General features: G+C 38.0%; 1 protein-coding gene across 2 annotated transcripts in view; it reads right to left on the bottom strand.

Annotated features, from left to right (window-relative positions):
• Positions 1 to 17220, bottom strand: part of LOC144963360 (chromatin-remodeling ATPase INO80-like) — a 52160-nt gene that overhangs the window by 17981 nt on the left and 16959 nt on the right. For both annotated transcript variants that reach the window (XM_078897315.1, XM_078897316.1), the window contains exons 17-27: positions 16205 to 16300; positions 12575 to 12777; positions 11688 to 11772; positions 10795 to 10912; positions 9763 to 9848; positions 9137 to 9304; positions 8554 to 8653; positions 6210 to 6317; positions 5051 to 5150; positions 2191 to 2262; positions 570 to 816 (exon numbers count right to left, since the gene is read on the bottom strand). In XM_078897315.1, the coding sequence (XP_078753441.1) occupies positions 570 to 816; positions 2191 to 2262; positions 5051 to 5150; positions 6210 to 6317; positions 8554 to 8653; positions 9137 to 9304; positions 9763 to 9848; positions 10795 to 10912; positions 11688 to 11772; positions 12575 to 12777; positions 16205 to 16300 (1383 nt within the window). The remainder of the gene's footprint in view (positions 1 to 569; positions 817 to 2190; positions 2263 to 5050; positions 5151 to 6209; positions 6318 to 8553; positions 8654 to 9136; positions 9305 to 9762; positions 9849 to 10794; positions 10913 to 11687; positions 11773 to 12574; positions 12778 to 16204; positions 16301 to 17220) is intronic.

Here is a 17220-nt window from a genome sequence, read left to right as displayed (position 1 = left end):
AGAATGTATAGCAAGAAGACAACATCTGATAGTCCTTCAAAAAGAATGATAGCAAGAAGATGACATCTGATATTCCTTCAAAACAGAATGTATAGCAAGAAGACGACATCTGATAGTCCTTCAAAATAGAATGTATAGCAAGAAGATGACATCTGATATTCCTTCAAAACAGAATGTATAGCAAGAAGACAACATCTGATAGTCCTTCAAAATAGAATGTATAGGAAGAAGATGACATCTGATATTCCTTTCAAAACAGAATTTATAGCAAGAAGAAAAAATACTTGAGCTTTTATATTGTGCAAGTGGTCCCTGACCAACAGCAACACCTAACATGTAGAACGAGGCATGACGCCTGTTAGGCGATATTACAATTTTTTCTGACAGAGACAACGCTGTTAATGTCCAGGTACTCATTTTACACCCGAGTACGGTGAGAGAATGCGAGTAAAGAGTCTTTTCCAAGCTCAACTATGCGCCGAGCGAGGATCGAACCCAGGACCTTCCGATCCGAAAGCAAGTGTCATACCACTAGACCTTATAGCAAGAAGATGACATCTGAACATTACCTTTGTAGGAGAGTGAGTGGGGCTGAGAGGGCTCTTCTTCTGACTCAGACTTTGGCACATGTGTCGTAAACGGATCTGGCGATGACTGAAAGTTTCTGGTATGTAATGAAGATGGACGTTTACGTGAGAGATGAATCTAGATACATGACTGGTGAAGACGAGATCTTGGAGGACTGGACTCAAATGGACAGCAGCTGGACTGGTTGGTCTCAAGGAATCGAGTGACAGACAAGTCTTCTGGGGTGGGCTGAAATCAGAGCAGTTATATTTTGTAAATATTGATTACACCAAATTTTTTTTTTAATAATTTTTTAAATCATATTTTCATGATATCCCAATGTGCCAAATACTTCTCTGGCATCTGTCTGGGTTTTAAGTGATGCATTAATGCTTTATTTTGTTTTTGTCATTGGCTGAAGAAGGGTTTTGAACCCGAAACTTTTAAGTGTTTGGCATTTTGTTCTTTTTCAAAGCTGTTACATTTATTTTTGTTCATTACTTTTTACAGTCCACAGCTTCTAGCAACCTAGTATCAGTTTGACAAATGTCAGGCACCCTTTTTGCACTAACATTTTTACAATCACTGTGTCAACTATCAAGTTACTGACAATGCTCGTCACCTGACTTTTTTATTTTGTAAAAACATGTCATCAATCAGCCCAACAACCCCACTTATGAAAAGAGCAAAAGATTCAATTTAGTTAACACTATTTATCTCTACAATTAACATAGTAGTAGTGCCGTTCTGCGCCAAAGAAAAATCAATGAGTTAAAATTTGAGATTGTTTTTGTTTTTGTTTTTTTACGGCACTTCCAACACATTAAGGTCATATCAGCGCCAGTAAAAAGGAAGAAAATGGGATAGTAAAAAGTTCTAGAATTACAATTAAAGCACAAAAGAGAAGGTGAGACAAAGGGGAATTGGTTCAAATAGGGAACAGATGTAGATTCCAAGGCACACGTCAAAGTACTTAGTTTGAAATCACCTAAAAGTCTCATCCAGACAAAAGCACAGGTCCCAACTAAGAGGAATACACTCAAATGTTTACAAATCATATAATATAATATGTAAACTAAACATAATACAATGCCCTAACAGAGAGATGATTTACAAGGAAAAAAATATCATCTTCCAAAACTATAACTATACATTCGACTGTTTCCCTCCCAGCCAAGGAACTCCCGACCAGGACCAGGACAAAACCAAGTAATCTCATTCCAAGACAATGACAGGAAACAATTTGGAAACAAATTAATTTTGAAATAGGAAGGAAACAAGATAAAAATTGATGAGAACATATTATGAACAGAATGCCAGGGAATACTGGGTTTCCTCAAATCGCCTCTTAACAGGACAAATATGTGCAGATGGAAACTTGGGAACAGTGGAGCCTGCCGGAAATGTCAGGCAGCTCCAGAGACCAGCGATCATATCGTCCTCTCCACTGTCCAGTAACTAAACCTGAAAGTGGCTTTGAAACAGTTCTTAGGGTGGAGGATGACTTTCGAAGCTGGGTTGATGAAATGAATCTGGAGGTAGAGCCATACTTTACTACTACTACTACATGAATAGAATACAGAATATAATCAAAGATTTTGAGGACGTTAGAAACTGCCTTACCTTTCTTCTCGCCACATGAAATGTTGGTGTATTCTGTATGCAGCTTTCAGTAACAGGAAAACACCAAGCCACCTAAATTTGAAGACGGAATAAAAAAATGTAATAAAAGGAAAAGGAAAAATCCAAATTATCATTATAAAATACCATAAATGAAATTCCACATTCCAGCACAATATAATTTCATGAAAATAAGCATCAGAGGTAATGAAAGATTGTATAAAATTCACAGAGGCAGCGTGAAAATGTGAAAAAGTATCAGATAGATTTAGTAAACTTCTAAAATACTACTTTTGTAATCAGACACTTATCATCAGCATCCACTGCAAACAGTGCAAGTAACAGCTATCCCCATACAAAATCAGAGAGCGACTCTGCCATTTTATTCCCCCGTGGTCGTCATTTTTTGCAGGCACTTTTGCCGTTGGTGACTGGTGAGTCATCTCTGTGTACCATGCGGTGATCAGGAAGCTGCTAGATCTGGCAGAAAGCATTTTGCCACATAGCAGTCCCATCCAAAGGGTATTAATTAATTACTATTGTTCATTTAACACTTCAGATAACAGGACAAACTCTGGCTCCATAGGCCTTATGCAGAGATGCCAACTTGGAGCAATATGACCTCACTGAAATTTGACACAAGTTGCCCGTAACCCGGAATGTTTTGCTCCAGACCGGATTATTTTCCGGTGAATCCGGGGTTTTGGCATCACTGTGTTTGTTATGTGTTGTTCCCTTATATTATATGAGTCACATTTACTCTCTTCATCTTTCTATCCATCAACTCTTTCACTGCCATTACATTGATTGAGGAGGGATGTAAGTTTGGAAAAAGGAGGAAATTCCTTCTTTGACTGCAAAAACACCCCCAAAAAACAGGGATTTCCACAGATCTGAGAAAAACCATCAGCACTGTCAAATAATAAATCTGTTTTTAAGGGGTTTTACGGCACTTGCAACACATTAAGGTCATATCAGCGCCAGTAAAAAGGAAGAAAATGGGAGAGTAAAAAGTTATAGAATTACAATTAAAGCACAAAAGAAAAGGTAAGACAAAGGGGAATTGGTTCAAATAGGGAAGGATTCCAAGAGCACACTATCAAAGTACTTAGTTTGAGATCACCTAAAAGTCTCATCCAGACACAAGCACAGGTCCCAACTAAGAGGAATACACTCAAATGTTTACCAATCATATAATATAATATGTAAACTAAACATAATACAATGCATAACAGAGAGATGATTTACAAGGAAAAAAATATCATCTCCCAAAACTATAACTATACATTCGACTGTTTCCCTCTCAGCCAAGGACTCGACCCAAGCCAGGACAAAACCAAGCAATCTCATTCCAAGAAAAAGACAGAAAGCAATTGAAAAACAGATAAGAGGGGATAGAAGACGCAGCAAGTACCTCCCTGCCCGCTATGGGAGGTAGGAACTAGTGCCGAGCTGAAGACCGGTCTGGACCGGCGGTCCCACGGTCTTTTAGCTGTGAACCGGAGACCGGTCCCATAGGGGAAGACCGGCGGCGGTCCTCACTTCTTATCACCTTCGGTCTCGCGCCATAGCCTACTACTTCCCCAGCGATTCGTTGCCTTCGGTTGCCTATCTTCCACCAATCACCACCCATCCCACTTAATTAATCGCACCCACCCCCCTTTGCCATACACTAAACGACACAGACGACCATACAGGCAGACGACCACCAACCTCCACTCCGCAAACCGCCCTTTCGTGTGTGAGATGGGGGGAACAGGAGGCGCACGCCTTGGACGATTCCATTATACGGGGTAAATTTCAAAATTTACTACACCATAATGATCGCAATGACAATGATCTATGGTGAAGGCATGACCCCTCTTCTCTAATGGGTTATTGTTTGAAATGTATGTGACTACTAAAGATGTGTGTTTGTGTGTGTGTGTGTGTGTGTGTGTGTGTGTGTCGAACCTAGCAAGTAGCAAATCCGATTTTTTGTTTTCTTTTGTCCATCTCTTGTCACCACTCCTTTCTATCGCAGTGTTGTCATTTAAAATAATACAATAATATTAAAATTTCGTTTGGTGTTTTTACTAATCAAATAATATGAGTTTCATTAGTTTCTTCCTTCCAAAAAACCCAGTTATAACGTCTGAATTTTAAAAAAGTCCAATAGAATATTTGGGGACCCCGATAGCTCAGTTGATAGAGCACTCTCTTTATACGCAAAGGGCCAGAGATCGATCCCGGGTGCAGTCGAGTTTTTTCTGAATCCCTGTCTACTCAGCAATGAATGGGTAGCTGAGTTTGTTAGATCTGGCGAAAAGTCACCATCGACCCCTCTTATTACCTCATCCACCCCCTCTTATTATAACTTCACGCCTCTCTCTTACTCTTCAATGCTCACTGCCCTCTAATGTGTGTGTGTGTGTGGGGGGGGGGGGGTAGGAGTTGCGTGTGTGTATCAACGCCACGAACAACTCGACAACGCCTTGGGCGATGCCATTATCTCCGTTAATGGGGATAAATTTTATTAAATTATCGAAGTAACAATGAAGTACGGTGAGCAAATAAAGAAGGCATCACCCCTCTTCTCTAATTAGGTTACAATTTGAAATGAGTGTGACTACTCCGTGTGTTTTACTCCTGTAGACCACGGTTTTCATCGTGTAGCGGTCTTTAACGGTTCAAGAATGAACGATCCCACGGACTCAAAGATCAAACCGGTTCGAATTTCCAAGTCTCTCAGGAATGTTCAATGTCGAAAAGGACCGGTCCTTGCGGTCTTCATTTCCCAAGGACCGTAGGACCGTGGTCCTTAAGCTTGCCAAGGACCGCCCCGCACTAGTAGGAACCCCACCCAGAATAATAAATCTCTTACCTGACAAGCAGCCCTCCATACATGTAGGAGTGAATCTCGCTTGGTGACAAATCAATTAGACGAGTGAAAGAAAAGGTAGACTGAGCAGAAGGTGGATTATCTGGGGAACAAAATGACACATGGCAACACATTGAAAAAACATATCCAACAACCCCCCCCCCCAAGAAAATCTCACATTCACTCATTTTATTTAATGTAAGAAGAAATGTTAAAGATTCATTTTATCTTTTCTCCTTTCAAACAATTAGATTAATTACTTACAGTTATGTGGTCCAGTGGTATGTATGGCACTCGCCTTCGGATTGTAAAGTCCAGGGTTCAACCCCCGTGTTCTGAGAGGTGCATAAGTTGAGTCCTTGGAAAAGGGTTTTTAATCACATTTTTTTCGCCGTTCACAGGTATAAATGAGTACATGGCCATTAACAGCGTTGTCTTTGTCGGTAAAATTGTAATATTGCCTTACAAACATCAATGTCTCGTCCTACATGTTATAAGTGTTGCTGTTGGCTAGGGACCAAAATCAAATTCAGTTGTAATGCCTGAACAAGGTTCATCTGTTATTTTCAACTGAAGTCTTTTAATTTAGGTAAGTAAAACAGCAACATAAAGAGGGTGGACACTTACATTCAATTAAGTAGTTAATAGTTAAATAAGGCACTCTATCAATTTTTTCTCAACTTAAGTCTGTCAATTGACTGTAATCTTCCTCTTCTTCTTCAAGTACCAAGTCTGTGCCAGACGTCGGTGATCATGGTACGCCATTCATCTCTCTGATCAGATAACCTCAGAGAACTAATATTACTCTTCTCTTTCTTTGTCACCCAGCTGTTCAAACTATTCAAATATGTTTTTCTGTAATCTACAACAAAAAAAAATGTTAAAAAGCTACATAAACAGGGTAGCCACTAAAACCAATTCAGTAGTTGTGACTGAACAAAGAACTAAAGTCTTCCAATCTAAAGATAAACTTTAAAAAGGTAAAACCTACTTGAGGAGATTGGCTTACTAAATCCATTTTTTAAAGTACTCATGGCGAAACTAGAAAAAAAAAAAGTCCCATAATTTTTCTCAACCAAAGACTTCCACTTTCACCATAATTGAAAACAAAACAAAAAGATGATCCTGAATGATTTTCAAATATACGATAGACCTTCCTCACCGCCGTCATTAGAGGGAAAGAGGGATCTGTGTATATTTTCAGGGGAGAAAATGTACAACATGTTGAACACGATGTGGTGGAGACTGGGCAAGGAGGAGGTCAATAAACCTGGGAAGATGAGGAAGACATAATCAATCAATTATATAATGAAAATTACCACAAACATTTCACATCTAACAAAACAAAAACAATTTTTAAAAATTAATTAAAATTCAGGGTTTTAAAAAAAAAGCATAATATTTATATTATATTTTCATTATCCATCAAAATCTATTCAAACTCGACAAATGATGTGTATATTTTTTCTTTTAAAGTATTACAAAAAGAAGTGTTAAGCTTTTGTTTTAAAGTGTAATGCTGATAGCCGGAAATTATCTACATAATTCTGAATTAAAATATTTTACTTTTTTTTACAATAGCAACTGCCCTAAAAGTTGCAAACATAATCTTTGGCTTCTATCTAAAATAGATTTTTTTTTTTTAACAACTACAAACTTTTGACTTTAAAAAATAAAGGTTGCCAATTGGATTCAGTAGTCTGATGTCACGCCGCCCGACAACGGCGGCCATCTTGGTTCTAAACAAAGAAAATCATTACTTTTTATTCTTCATGCTGGCTAGAACTTTTCACATCCCTTGTGATCAGAATGTGTAAAAGTCAAAACATGATCAAATTAATGGGGGGTTTTTTACTCTGGATACGCTTTTATGCTCGCTGGTGAAATATTTCATACGGTATCCGCCATTGTTCCGATAGTTTAGAGCGAGTTACTAAGTAACCATGCGTCATTAGGAAGGAAGTGACGTTACGACTGTTGAAGCGTATTCAGGAGGCAAAAAATTTACTGAACTTCCCCTCATACACATTGATGGACACCGTTCTGAGCACTGAACTCCAGTAAAAAGTCATTATGTACTTACTTTTTTTTTCATTTAAAAGATGATTGGAAAACACACCGAGGGTTTATAACATACTGAATTCTGTAAATATACGGAAAATTGGCAACCTTGCTTTCTGTTTATGTTTTTAAGGGTTTTACGGCGCTTGCAACACATTAAGGTCATATCAGCGCCAGTAAAAAGGAAGAAAATGGGATAATAAAAAGTTCTAGAATTACAATTAAAGCACAAAAGAAAAGGTAAGACAAAGGGGAATCGCTTCAAATAGGGATCAGATGTAGATTCCAAGAGCACACCGTCAAAGTACTTAGTTTGAGATCACCTAAAAGTCTCATCCAGAAACAAGCACAGGTCCCAACTAAGAGGAATACACTCAAATATTTACCAATCATATAATATAATATGTAAACTAAACATAATACAATGCATAACAGAGAGATGATTTACAAGGAAAAAAATATCATCTCCCAAAACTATAACTATACATTCGACTGTTTCCCTCCCAGCCAAGGAACTCAGGCAAGGATCAGGACAAAACTAAGTAATCTCATTCCAAGACAACGACAGGAAACAATTGGAAAACGGGTTGGGGGGATAGAAGACATAGTATGTACCTCCCTGCCCACTATGGGAGGTCAGGATCCCCACCCAGTTGCTTTCTACCCGCCTCCCAAAACCCCTTCCATACTTTACTTTAATCAAGGTTGAGTTGCACAGCCAGATTTCTTTCCTTACAGATATTATGACTAGAAACAAAATTTTACAGGGTTGCCAATTCAGGAAACAACAATTTACTGAACTTTTAGGCTAACACATTGACCGACCCCCGTTCTGAGCGCTGAACTCCGGGTAAAAGACATTTTTACTTACTTTTTTTTCATTAAGCAGATGATTGAAAAATATACTGAGGGTTTTTTTTGTGCGGCTATGTGGTCTAGTGGTATGACACTCGCTTTCGAATCGGAAGGTCCTGGGTTCGAGCCTCGCGCTCGGCGCATAGTTGAGTCCTTGGAAAAGGCTCTTTACTCACATTCTCTCACCGTACTCAGATGTAAAATGAGTACCTGGTTGTTAGCAGCGTTGTCTTTGTCAGAAAAATTGTAATATCACCTATCAGGCGTCATGTCCCATCCTACACGTTAAATGTTGCTGTTGACCAGGGACTCATCTCCCAAACCTCAAAGTATTTCTTCTAGAATCCCAGTTGCTCACAATCATTTTAAAAAATGTTTTTTTAATTCGTGCCGACACGCATTCGCTTTTGTTTTTTTTCTTCTTTTTTTCCCCAAAAACAAAAAAAAATCGTATTAAATCCACGAAAATTGTATCGGCATATTCGGGGTCCAAAAATCGTACTAAAATATGATTAATCGTACTGGTTAGCAGGTCTGATAATGCAATGGAAAATAAATTATATGCCAAAAATCTTCTGAAATGAACAAACCTTCTCTGAAGACGAGTTTCGGAATGACAAAAGATTCTGTGGGGAGGAAGAGAGGTGACTTGGGATCATTTCGCTCAAACAGCTCTGGATGATTACACACCTGATGTCAGATACGACAAACAAACAAAATGTAATCAAAAAATTTCAAATTTATGCTTCCTTACCTCAGTAAATTAACTCTCTAAAATAATCAAATCTTTCAAGACACAGTGATGTCAGAAAGGCAAATGAAAATAAATTGGTTAAATGTATAGCTCTTTGGCTCAGCAGCGATATTGAGCATAGTCAGCGGCCGATTGGTGACAATGATCATGGAAAATTCTGAGCCCCTCATTGTGTCCTTGGGTAAGGCACTTAATACGCATGACTCCACTAGACTCAGGTGTGAATAAGTACCTGGCTATAAGCAGTGACAGATATTGTAAGTCTTAGTACAAAATTGATGTCTAAAAGGCAAACGGTACTGAATGAAAAGGAGATATTGTTCCATATGTCCTGCTGGGGGAATAAATGAAACAATGTGAATTCAGTATTTTGTCTATATGCATAGCGTCAATATAATATCAACCCTTAAGTGACTGACCTTCCTAAACTGCATGACGATGTTCATCAGACTACTTGTGTTGGAACCCGAGGAGGAGGCAGATGAACTGGAAGAGGATAGCAGATCTTCAATGGAGATTTTGTTCTTGATACCTTGGTACAGCATCTTTTGCCGAGTCGTCAGAGGACAGTACACCAGAATCTCAATCTAATCATAACACACAAATCAGGAATAAAAGATAAAAAGTGAGCAATAAAATTAAGAACTTTCACCGTTTTCCAACTTGCCGAATATAAAACAAAAAATATGTCAAATGATGAGCTCCAAGGATTTTATGCAAAACACAGACCTACCTAAATCAACAAAAAATTCACAGAAGAATTTTGAGCTTGATCCATAGAGTAGAGCAAAATGAGCTAGTCAAAATGATTAAATCATGTTGAAAATGGAGAGATTGGTCATATCTATGGATTTTTTAAAAACTTCAGGTAGGCAGGTCTGAAATTATCATTTGAATCAGCGAGTCAAAATTTTGGTTTGCAATCAACACTTAGAAATAAAGAGGAAATGTCAAGCAATGAGTGAGAACATATTTTCTCAATAAGAACACACTAAGATCTCAACAGGAAGGAAAACAATAAATTGAGGCCTCTTTCTTTCCTTACCTTATCCGACAATTCATTTTCAACATCTTTCTTAACCCTTCTCAACATGAATGGCTTTAGAATCATGTGAAGTCTTGACAGCTGATCTGTGGAACAATGTATTATAAAAAAAATGTACATGATTACATTTTAATTCGATTCAAATTTTGATTTAGCAACTGTATAGTACAGTACATAGAGTTATAAATAAATCTATTTCAAATAAAATTAATCAAATGAATAAATCTCACATGAACTTCGGACCCACAGAACAATAAATCTTGGCTTTAGAGATATCTGTAACTGCTCTCTTTGTGAAGTGGAAAAAAAACCCAAAAAGGCACCCGATGCCACGAATAGAATTAAATCAAACATCTGCAATGGGTCAAAAGGCTTCAGAGATATCTGTAACTAACTGCTCTCTTTGTGAAAAAAAGGCAATACTTGATGCAGAGTTAGAATTAAATCAAACATATCCTGCAAAGAGGTCAAAAGGCTTCAGAGATATTTCTAACAGCTCTCGTTGTGAAAAAAAAAAAAAAATAGGCACCTGATGCCGAGTTAGAATTAAATCAAACATAACTTGCAACAGGACAAAGGCTTCAAAGATATTTGTAACTGCTCTCTTTATGAAGTGGAAAAAAAAAAAGAAAGAAAAGGCACCTGATGCCAAGAATAGAATTAAATCAAACATCTGCAATGGGTCAAAAGGCTTCAGAGATATCTGTAACTAACTGCTCTCTTTGTGAAAAAAAAAAGGCAATGCCCGATGCCGAGTTAGAATGAAATCAAACATCTCAGGCAACGGGTCAAAAGGCTTCAGAGATATCTGTAACTGCTCTATTTGTGAAAAAAATTTTTTTTAAAATAGGCACCCGATGCAGAGTTAGAATTAAATCAAACATATCTTGTAACGGGTCAAAAAGTTATAACTTTTTCAAAAGGATATTTTTTTCTAAAAGATTTTAAAATGGTATCAGCATCAATAGAAAACTTATTTTATGCGGTGAAATATTTAAAAACCCATCTAAACGATCCTCAAACTTTGCTTACTTTCATCAATCCCCGACTGTTTTTCCACGTGGCTTTCAATGTCTTTAGAAAACCATTCGTTGAACTCGTCGTGAGAATCAAACAGAGTTGGCATAATGAAGTGAAGCAGAGCCCACAACTGCAAAGAAAAAAAAGAAACAAAAAAACAAAAACAAATCTGAGTAATTGATAACATTCAAAACATACCAATGCAGCTTTTTCTTAGTTTTTAAATAAATGTATTCCAGTTCAGTTTTTTCCACTCGTGAGCTAAAGATAAATTCAATTTGGCATATAAAAAAAATTTTTAAAAAGAAATTGTTAGATTCAGACATACCTACTTGATATTTTGAGAATTAATGTAATAATAATAATAATAATAATAATAATAATATAATAATAATAATAATATAATAATAATAATAATAATAATAATAATAATAATAATAATAATAATAATAATATGTTCCAGTTTGACTAATCTGACAAACTTTTAAAATATTTTTGTGCCTTTAGTAAATCAAAAACAAAATATAAATGAGTAAAAAGAAAGAAAAACGTTAAAATCTTTAAAATCTCTCCTTTTTTTTCTTTGGTCAATATAAGTACAAAAAGACTATCACAAACAATGATATTTGTAAGCCCCTTCTCCTGCGTGAGGTATTACATAAAAAGAAGAAAAAAACCCAAAAAACAGGTGTTAAAAATTGAATTCAAATAACAACAAAACCTAACATTATTTACATGGATCTTGTATTCATTCACTCTTTAAAAAAAAAAAAAAATAGGAACATGCAACAATTTACCCCTAAGTTTAAAATTTAAAATACAAATTCACTTTCCAGCTTTATACTCATCTGGAAAAAAATACCAAATTGAAATTTTGGGCCATATTGGCAAATATTGGTGTTTACCTCAGCCATACTGTTCTGGATTGGAGTACCCGTCAACAGCAACCTGTTTCTACAGTTGAAACCAAGAAGGATTTTCCATCGAACACTGAAATAAAAATAGTCAGTGAAATTTGAAATGTTAAAAAGTCTACAAACATTGCCCTCTATCCTTCATCCCAGACAAGCACCGTTTTACTTTACTCTTACTTGACATGCCATCTTAACCGTCTCACCAAAACAGAAGTAACATCTATGTCATTTGACTGCTCTCCTGAAGAAGACAGTTTGTTCTGCAGTCATAACCAATTATTAAGTAGTCCTTCAGAGCCATGAGCCCCATGGAGCCGGAGTTTATCCTAGTTTCTAAAGTGTGAAACGAACAATAGCAATTGTTCGTTATCCTTTGGATAGAATGCTAGTCAATCGCAAAGTACTTTCCACCAATTCTGACAGAACCAGTTACCTAATCACTACTGGGTGGACAGGGGGGTCAGAAAACGTCTCAACTGCCTTTGGGATCGATCTTGGTCCCTTTGAGTGTGCAGCGAGTGCTCTACTAACTGCGCTACTGGGATCCCGCATAACTAAATTACATATATGGGATAAATTTATGATTTGGAAAATAAAATAACTTCACCAAAAAGGGTTTATAGACTGTATGTAATAAAACTGACGTGGTTATGTGTATTTATTTCAAACGTCTATCCATTTTATGGGGTCAAATTTATGTCAGCTTATGTATTTCATCTTTTCTCTTTGGTAAGAGAATACAGAGAGGAATATTTAATTATTAAATGTGAAACAAACTTTTATTCTATAATTGAAGAATGGCTTTGCTATACTCAAAACCACAGCTTTTCCCTCAATCAGTGAGCATCTCTGGCCTATGAAAACTGTTATTTACTCACCTAGAGGTACTCTTGATAGCCTGAGCCTCATCCAAAACCATATACTGCCACTTGATGCGTTGGAAGTATTTCACGTCCTGAATCACCAGCTGGTACGACGTGATCACCACGTGGAAAGATGCCTCCTCCATATGGAGACTTTTCTGATCCCAGAATTTACGCAGAATCTTTCTGTCTTGGGTGTTGCCCCAATAAGGAACAACCTGTCAAGAAATAAAAGAACAATAGTAATTAATGACTTTAAAAAACTCGGATCAGGGTACATTTAAGATGATGAATTATGTTAGGATTTTCTCATTATTATATCTAAAAGGACATATAGCTTGTTGATCGTCTTATCAAAGTCTACTAATCATCTCCATAACAGAGAAGCTATTAACAAAACTTGTATATATCAGTGATGATACTCACAAAAAGTCAAAAAGGAGGAAAAGTCTCGGAAAAACGGAAAACTCACCTAGAACATTCTTGCACCACAGGAAAGTAGGCAGGATGACTTCTTTTGAGTACAATTTTAAAACGCCCGGAGTCCAGTAAAAGGAGGAAATTTTATATATATATATTTTTTTTTAAAAAAGGAGGTATTTTTTAAAGATTTATTATATTAAAAAAAAAAGTAAAAGGAGGAAATGAAGGAAATATCCGCGGATCGAGGATCTGAGGAGGAAAACCGAGGAAAGGAAAGAAAACCGCGGATCCGCGGAAAAGTATCATCACTGATATATAGATAGTATGCACTTGGCTAAGAAGCTCACAACATTGCCATCCAGAAGTATAACGGACCAACACACAAAGAAGCTATGTGTAACCAAAACGTTTATTGTCTGGTTAATACAGTTTAGTGAGAATTACTCATAAAATGCGGATGGCAAAAACAATAACAAAGACCAGAGTGACGTCAACTTCATTTTATCCATATATATATATTCAAAAACAGATTATGATCAGAGACAATAAAAAGGAACAGCGTGGCTCAGTGGTATGGTCTTTGCTTCACAGAGACGCCAACTTTAAATTCGGCTCACAGGAGTTTTAGACACCACTCGTAGGAATTTCAATGCCGAAAGAGGAATTTCCGCACACAAGAAAAAGGAATTGGAATGGTATTTGGCATTGCGTTTACACATTGTATAGTTCTAAATAGATTAGAATTATATTATAATACATAAACACATTGCCAGATACAATCCCAAAGTTTCCTTATTTTAAATGAAGTAAAGCGCCAAAACCTAATGGTAGAGATTGTAGTACTGGTGGTAGTGAGGATGATGTGGTGTTGGTGGTTGTAGTAATAGTGGTAGTGATGATGAAGATGTGATAGTGGTGGTGGTTGTAGTAGTAGTGGTAGTGATGATGGTGTGGTGGTGATGGTGGTTGTAGTACAAATGGTAGTGATGATGATGTGGTAGTGGTAGTTGCAGTGATGATGATGTGGTGGTGGTGGTTGCAGTAGTAGTCGCAGTGATGATGTGGTGGTGGTGGTGGTGGTTGTAGTAGTAGTGGTAATGATGATGTGGTGGTTGTAGTGCTAGTGATGATGATGATGTGATGGTGGTTGTAGTAGTATTAGAGGTAGTGATGATGATGTGGTGATGGTGGTTGTAGTAATAGTAGTGGTAATGATGATGTGGTGGTGGTTGTAGTCGTAGTGGTAATGATGATGTGGTCGTTGTAGTAGTTGTGGTAGTGATGATGATGTGGTGGTGGTTGTAGTAGTAGTAGTGATGACGATGTGGTTGTAGTAGTGTGGTAGTGATGATGATGTGGTGGTGGTGGTTGTAGTAGTAGTGGTAGTGATGATGATGTGGTGGTTGTAGTAGTTGTGGTAGTGATGATGATGTGGTAGTGGTGGTTGTAGTAGTAGTAGTGGTAGTTGCAGTGATGACGATGTGGTGGTGGTGGTGGTTGCAGTAGTAGAAGTAGTGATGATGTGGTGGTGGTTGTAGTAGTAGTAGTGGTAATGATGTGGTGGTGGTGGTTGTTGTAGTAGTAGAGGTAATGATGATGTGGTGGTGGTGGTGGTTGTAGTAGTAGTGGTAATGACGATGTAGTGGTGGTGGTGATGGTTGTAGTAGTAGTGGTAGTGATGATGATGTGGTGGTGGTGGTTGTAGTAGTAGTGGCAATGACGATGTAGTGGTGGTGGTGATGGTTGTAGTAGTAGTGGTGATGATGTGATGCTGGTGGTTGTAGTGGTAGTGGTAGTTGTAGTGGTAGTTGCAGTGATGATGATGTGGTGGTGGTGGTTGCAGTAGTAGTAGTGATGACGATGTGGTTGTAGTAGTGTGGTAATGATGATGATGTGGTGGTGGTGGTTGCAGTAGTTGCGGTATTGATGGTGGTGGTTGTAGTAGTAGTGGTAATGATGACGTGGTGGCGGTGGTTGTAGTAGTGGTAATGATGATGTTGTGGTGGTGGTTGTAGTAGTAGTGGTAGTGATGATGTGGTGGCTGTAGTAGTTGTGGTAGTGTTGATGATGTGGTAGTGGTGGTTGTAGTAGTAGTGGTAGTTGCAGTGATGATGATGTCGTGGTGGTGGTTGCAGTAGTAGTGTTAGTGATGATGTGATGGTGGTGGTAGTAGTAGTAGTAGTAGTAATGATGATGTGGTGGTGGTGGTTGTAGTAGTAAGGGTAGTGATGATGTGGTGGTGGTGGTTGTAGTAGTTGTGGTAATGATGATGTGGTAGAGGTGGTTGTGGTAGTAGTGGTAGTGATGATGTGGTGGTGGTGGTTGTAGTAGTAGTGGTAATGATGATGTGGTGGTGGTAGTTGTAGTAGTCGTGGCAATGACGATGTAGTGGTGGTGGTGATGGTTGTAGTAGTAGTGGTAGTGATGATGGTGGTTGTAGTAGTAGTGATAGTTGCAGTGATGATGATGTGGTGGTGGTGGTTGCAGTAGTAGTAGTGATGATGTGGTTGTGGTGGTTGTAGTAGTGGTGGTAGTGATGATGATGTGGTGGTGGTGGTTGTAGTAGTAGTGGTAGTGATGATGATGTGGCGGTGGTGGTGTAGTAGTAGTAGTGGTAGTGATAATGTGGTGCCATGGGTGTAGTTGTGGTAGTTGTAGTAATGATGATGTGGTGGTGGTGGTTGTAGTAGTAGTGGTAGTGATGATGATGTGGTGGTGGTTGCAGTAGTAGTGGTAGTGATGATGGTTGTAATACTAGTGGCAATGATGATGATGTGGTGGTTGGAAGGGGAGGGGGGGGGGGTATCCTTGGAACAAATTGACCTCACCGGAATTTGACGGAAGTTGCCCGGAGCCCGGAATTTTTTGCTCCAGACCGGAGTTTTTTCCGGTGAAACCGGAGTTTTGGCATCACTGGCTTCGTAACCAAAAGGTATCGAGTTTGACTACCCGCCACGCTGTGTGGCCTTGAGCAAGTTGACTGGCCTTAGCTCGCTTTGCAGCGCTGCCTTCACTGCGGCTGGCGTCTGAGTTATTCCAGCCTTTCCTTGGAATAGATCCTAAAGAAACATTCCCCCTTAGGAATGAATAAAGGAAATTTATTTTTTATTAAAAATTTCTGAGTGCATTTCAGTCTGTAACTTTTCTCTTCAGATTGCACAAGAAGAAACAAAATCAATTCAGGACTGAATCTAAACTGAAAATCTGGTTCAAAAAAATTACCTTAAACTTGGGTGTGAACCTTGATACCTCTTGCTGCCAGTTGTGGAGCGTTGATGCCGGAGCAACGACGAGGAAGGGACCCCATATGGATTGGACCTTGTGACATAATGTACAAAACAAATCTCCTTAAAACTTAACAAATACGTACTTAGTCTATATTATTTTTCAATATAAAAGTTACAGATTTGTCTGTGAGCGTGTACATGTTTGTTTTGATTTACAAGTCAAACTACTCGTTCTACAGAGCTAAAATTTAGCTTATATTAAATGATCTACGATCTTACAATATTCTTATATAAAGACAGCTGTATGAGACTTCATCAATTGATGTTATGCAATTAGGTAAAACACCCACACCATCCACCAACCGGATATAATGCACCAGCAGACAAAACTATGTGTAACCTTCAACGTTTAGAGTTTGATTGATAGAATTTAGTGAGAAATAATCATTAAAATGGCTGTCTAAAAATAATAACAAAGAGCTGAGTGACATTATTTTATTCCATCTATAAAAATTCATAAACCTGGTAAAGTTTTAGTCTTATTAATCTTTGGTCACAAAAACAAAGACTACATCCTCTTTACAAGTCAAAACAATTTCTACAAATCTTTTAATTTACTTTATCAATATTCTTATCCTTGACAACGAATGCTTATTTTCACTCAACGAGGTAAAACATACACAACTATAGGGAATGAGATTAGCGGAAGAGTAGCGTCCCTTGATTGGACGTCACCCATAGTCTGTGACGTCACCGGCGGAAAAGTTATTAGAGAGAGAACGTCATGTTGATTGTGCGCATGCGTCTCTCGTCCTCGCTTCAGGTGAAAGCGGCTTGAGACACTTCAAAACCAAATTGACGTTCTCTTTGTAAGGTGACGTCTAATCATAGGACGCTACTCTTCCGCTAATCTCATTCCCTATAGAGCAGTAAAGTTAGGTGCCCCAAACGTAAACAAAGGTCGAGAAGCACGTGGCAAACCACATGTTCCTGTCTTGACAGCTCACGTTC

The sequence above is a fragment of the Berghia stephanieae genome, chromosome 1 (genome assembly GCF_034508935.2).
Source record: "Berghia stephanieae isolate SIO BIC M18660-M18661 chromosome 1, UCSD_Bste_1.3, whole genome shotgun sequence".
Taxonomy (NCBI): Eukaryota; Metazoa; Mollusca; class Gastropoda; order Nudibranchia; family Aeolidiidae; genus Berghia; species Berghia stephanieae.
Note: the sequence above shows the minus strand (reverse complement) of the source record. Positions and strands in the feature narration are given on the sequence as shown.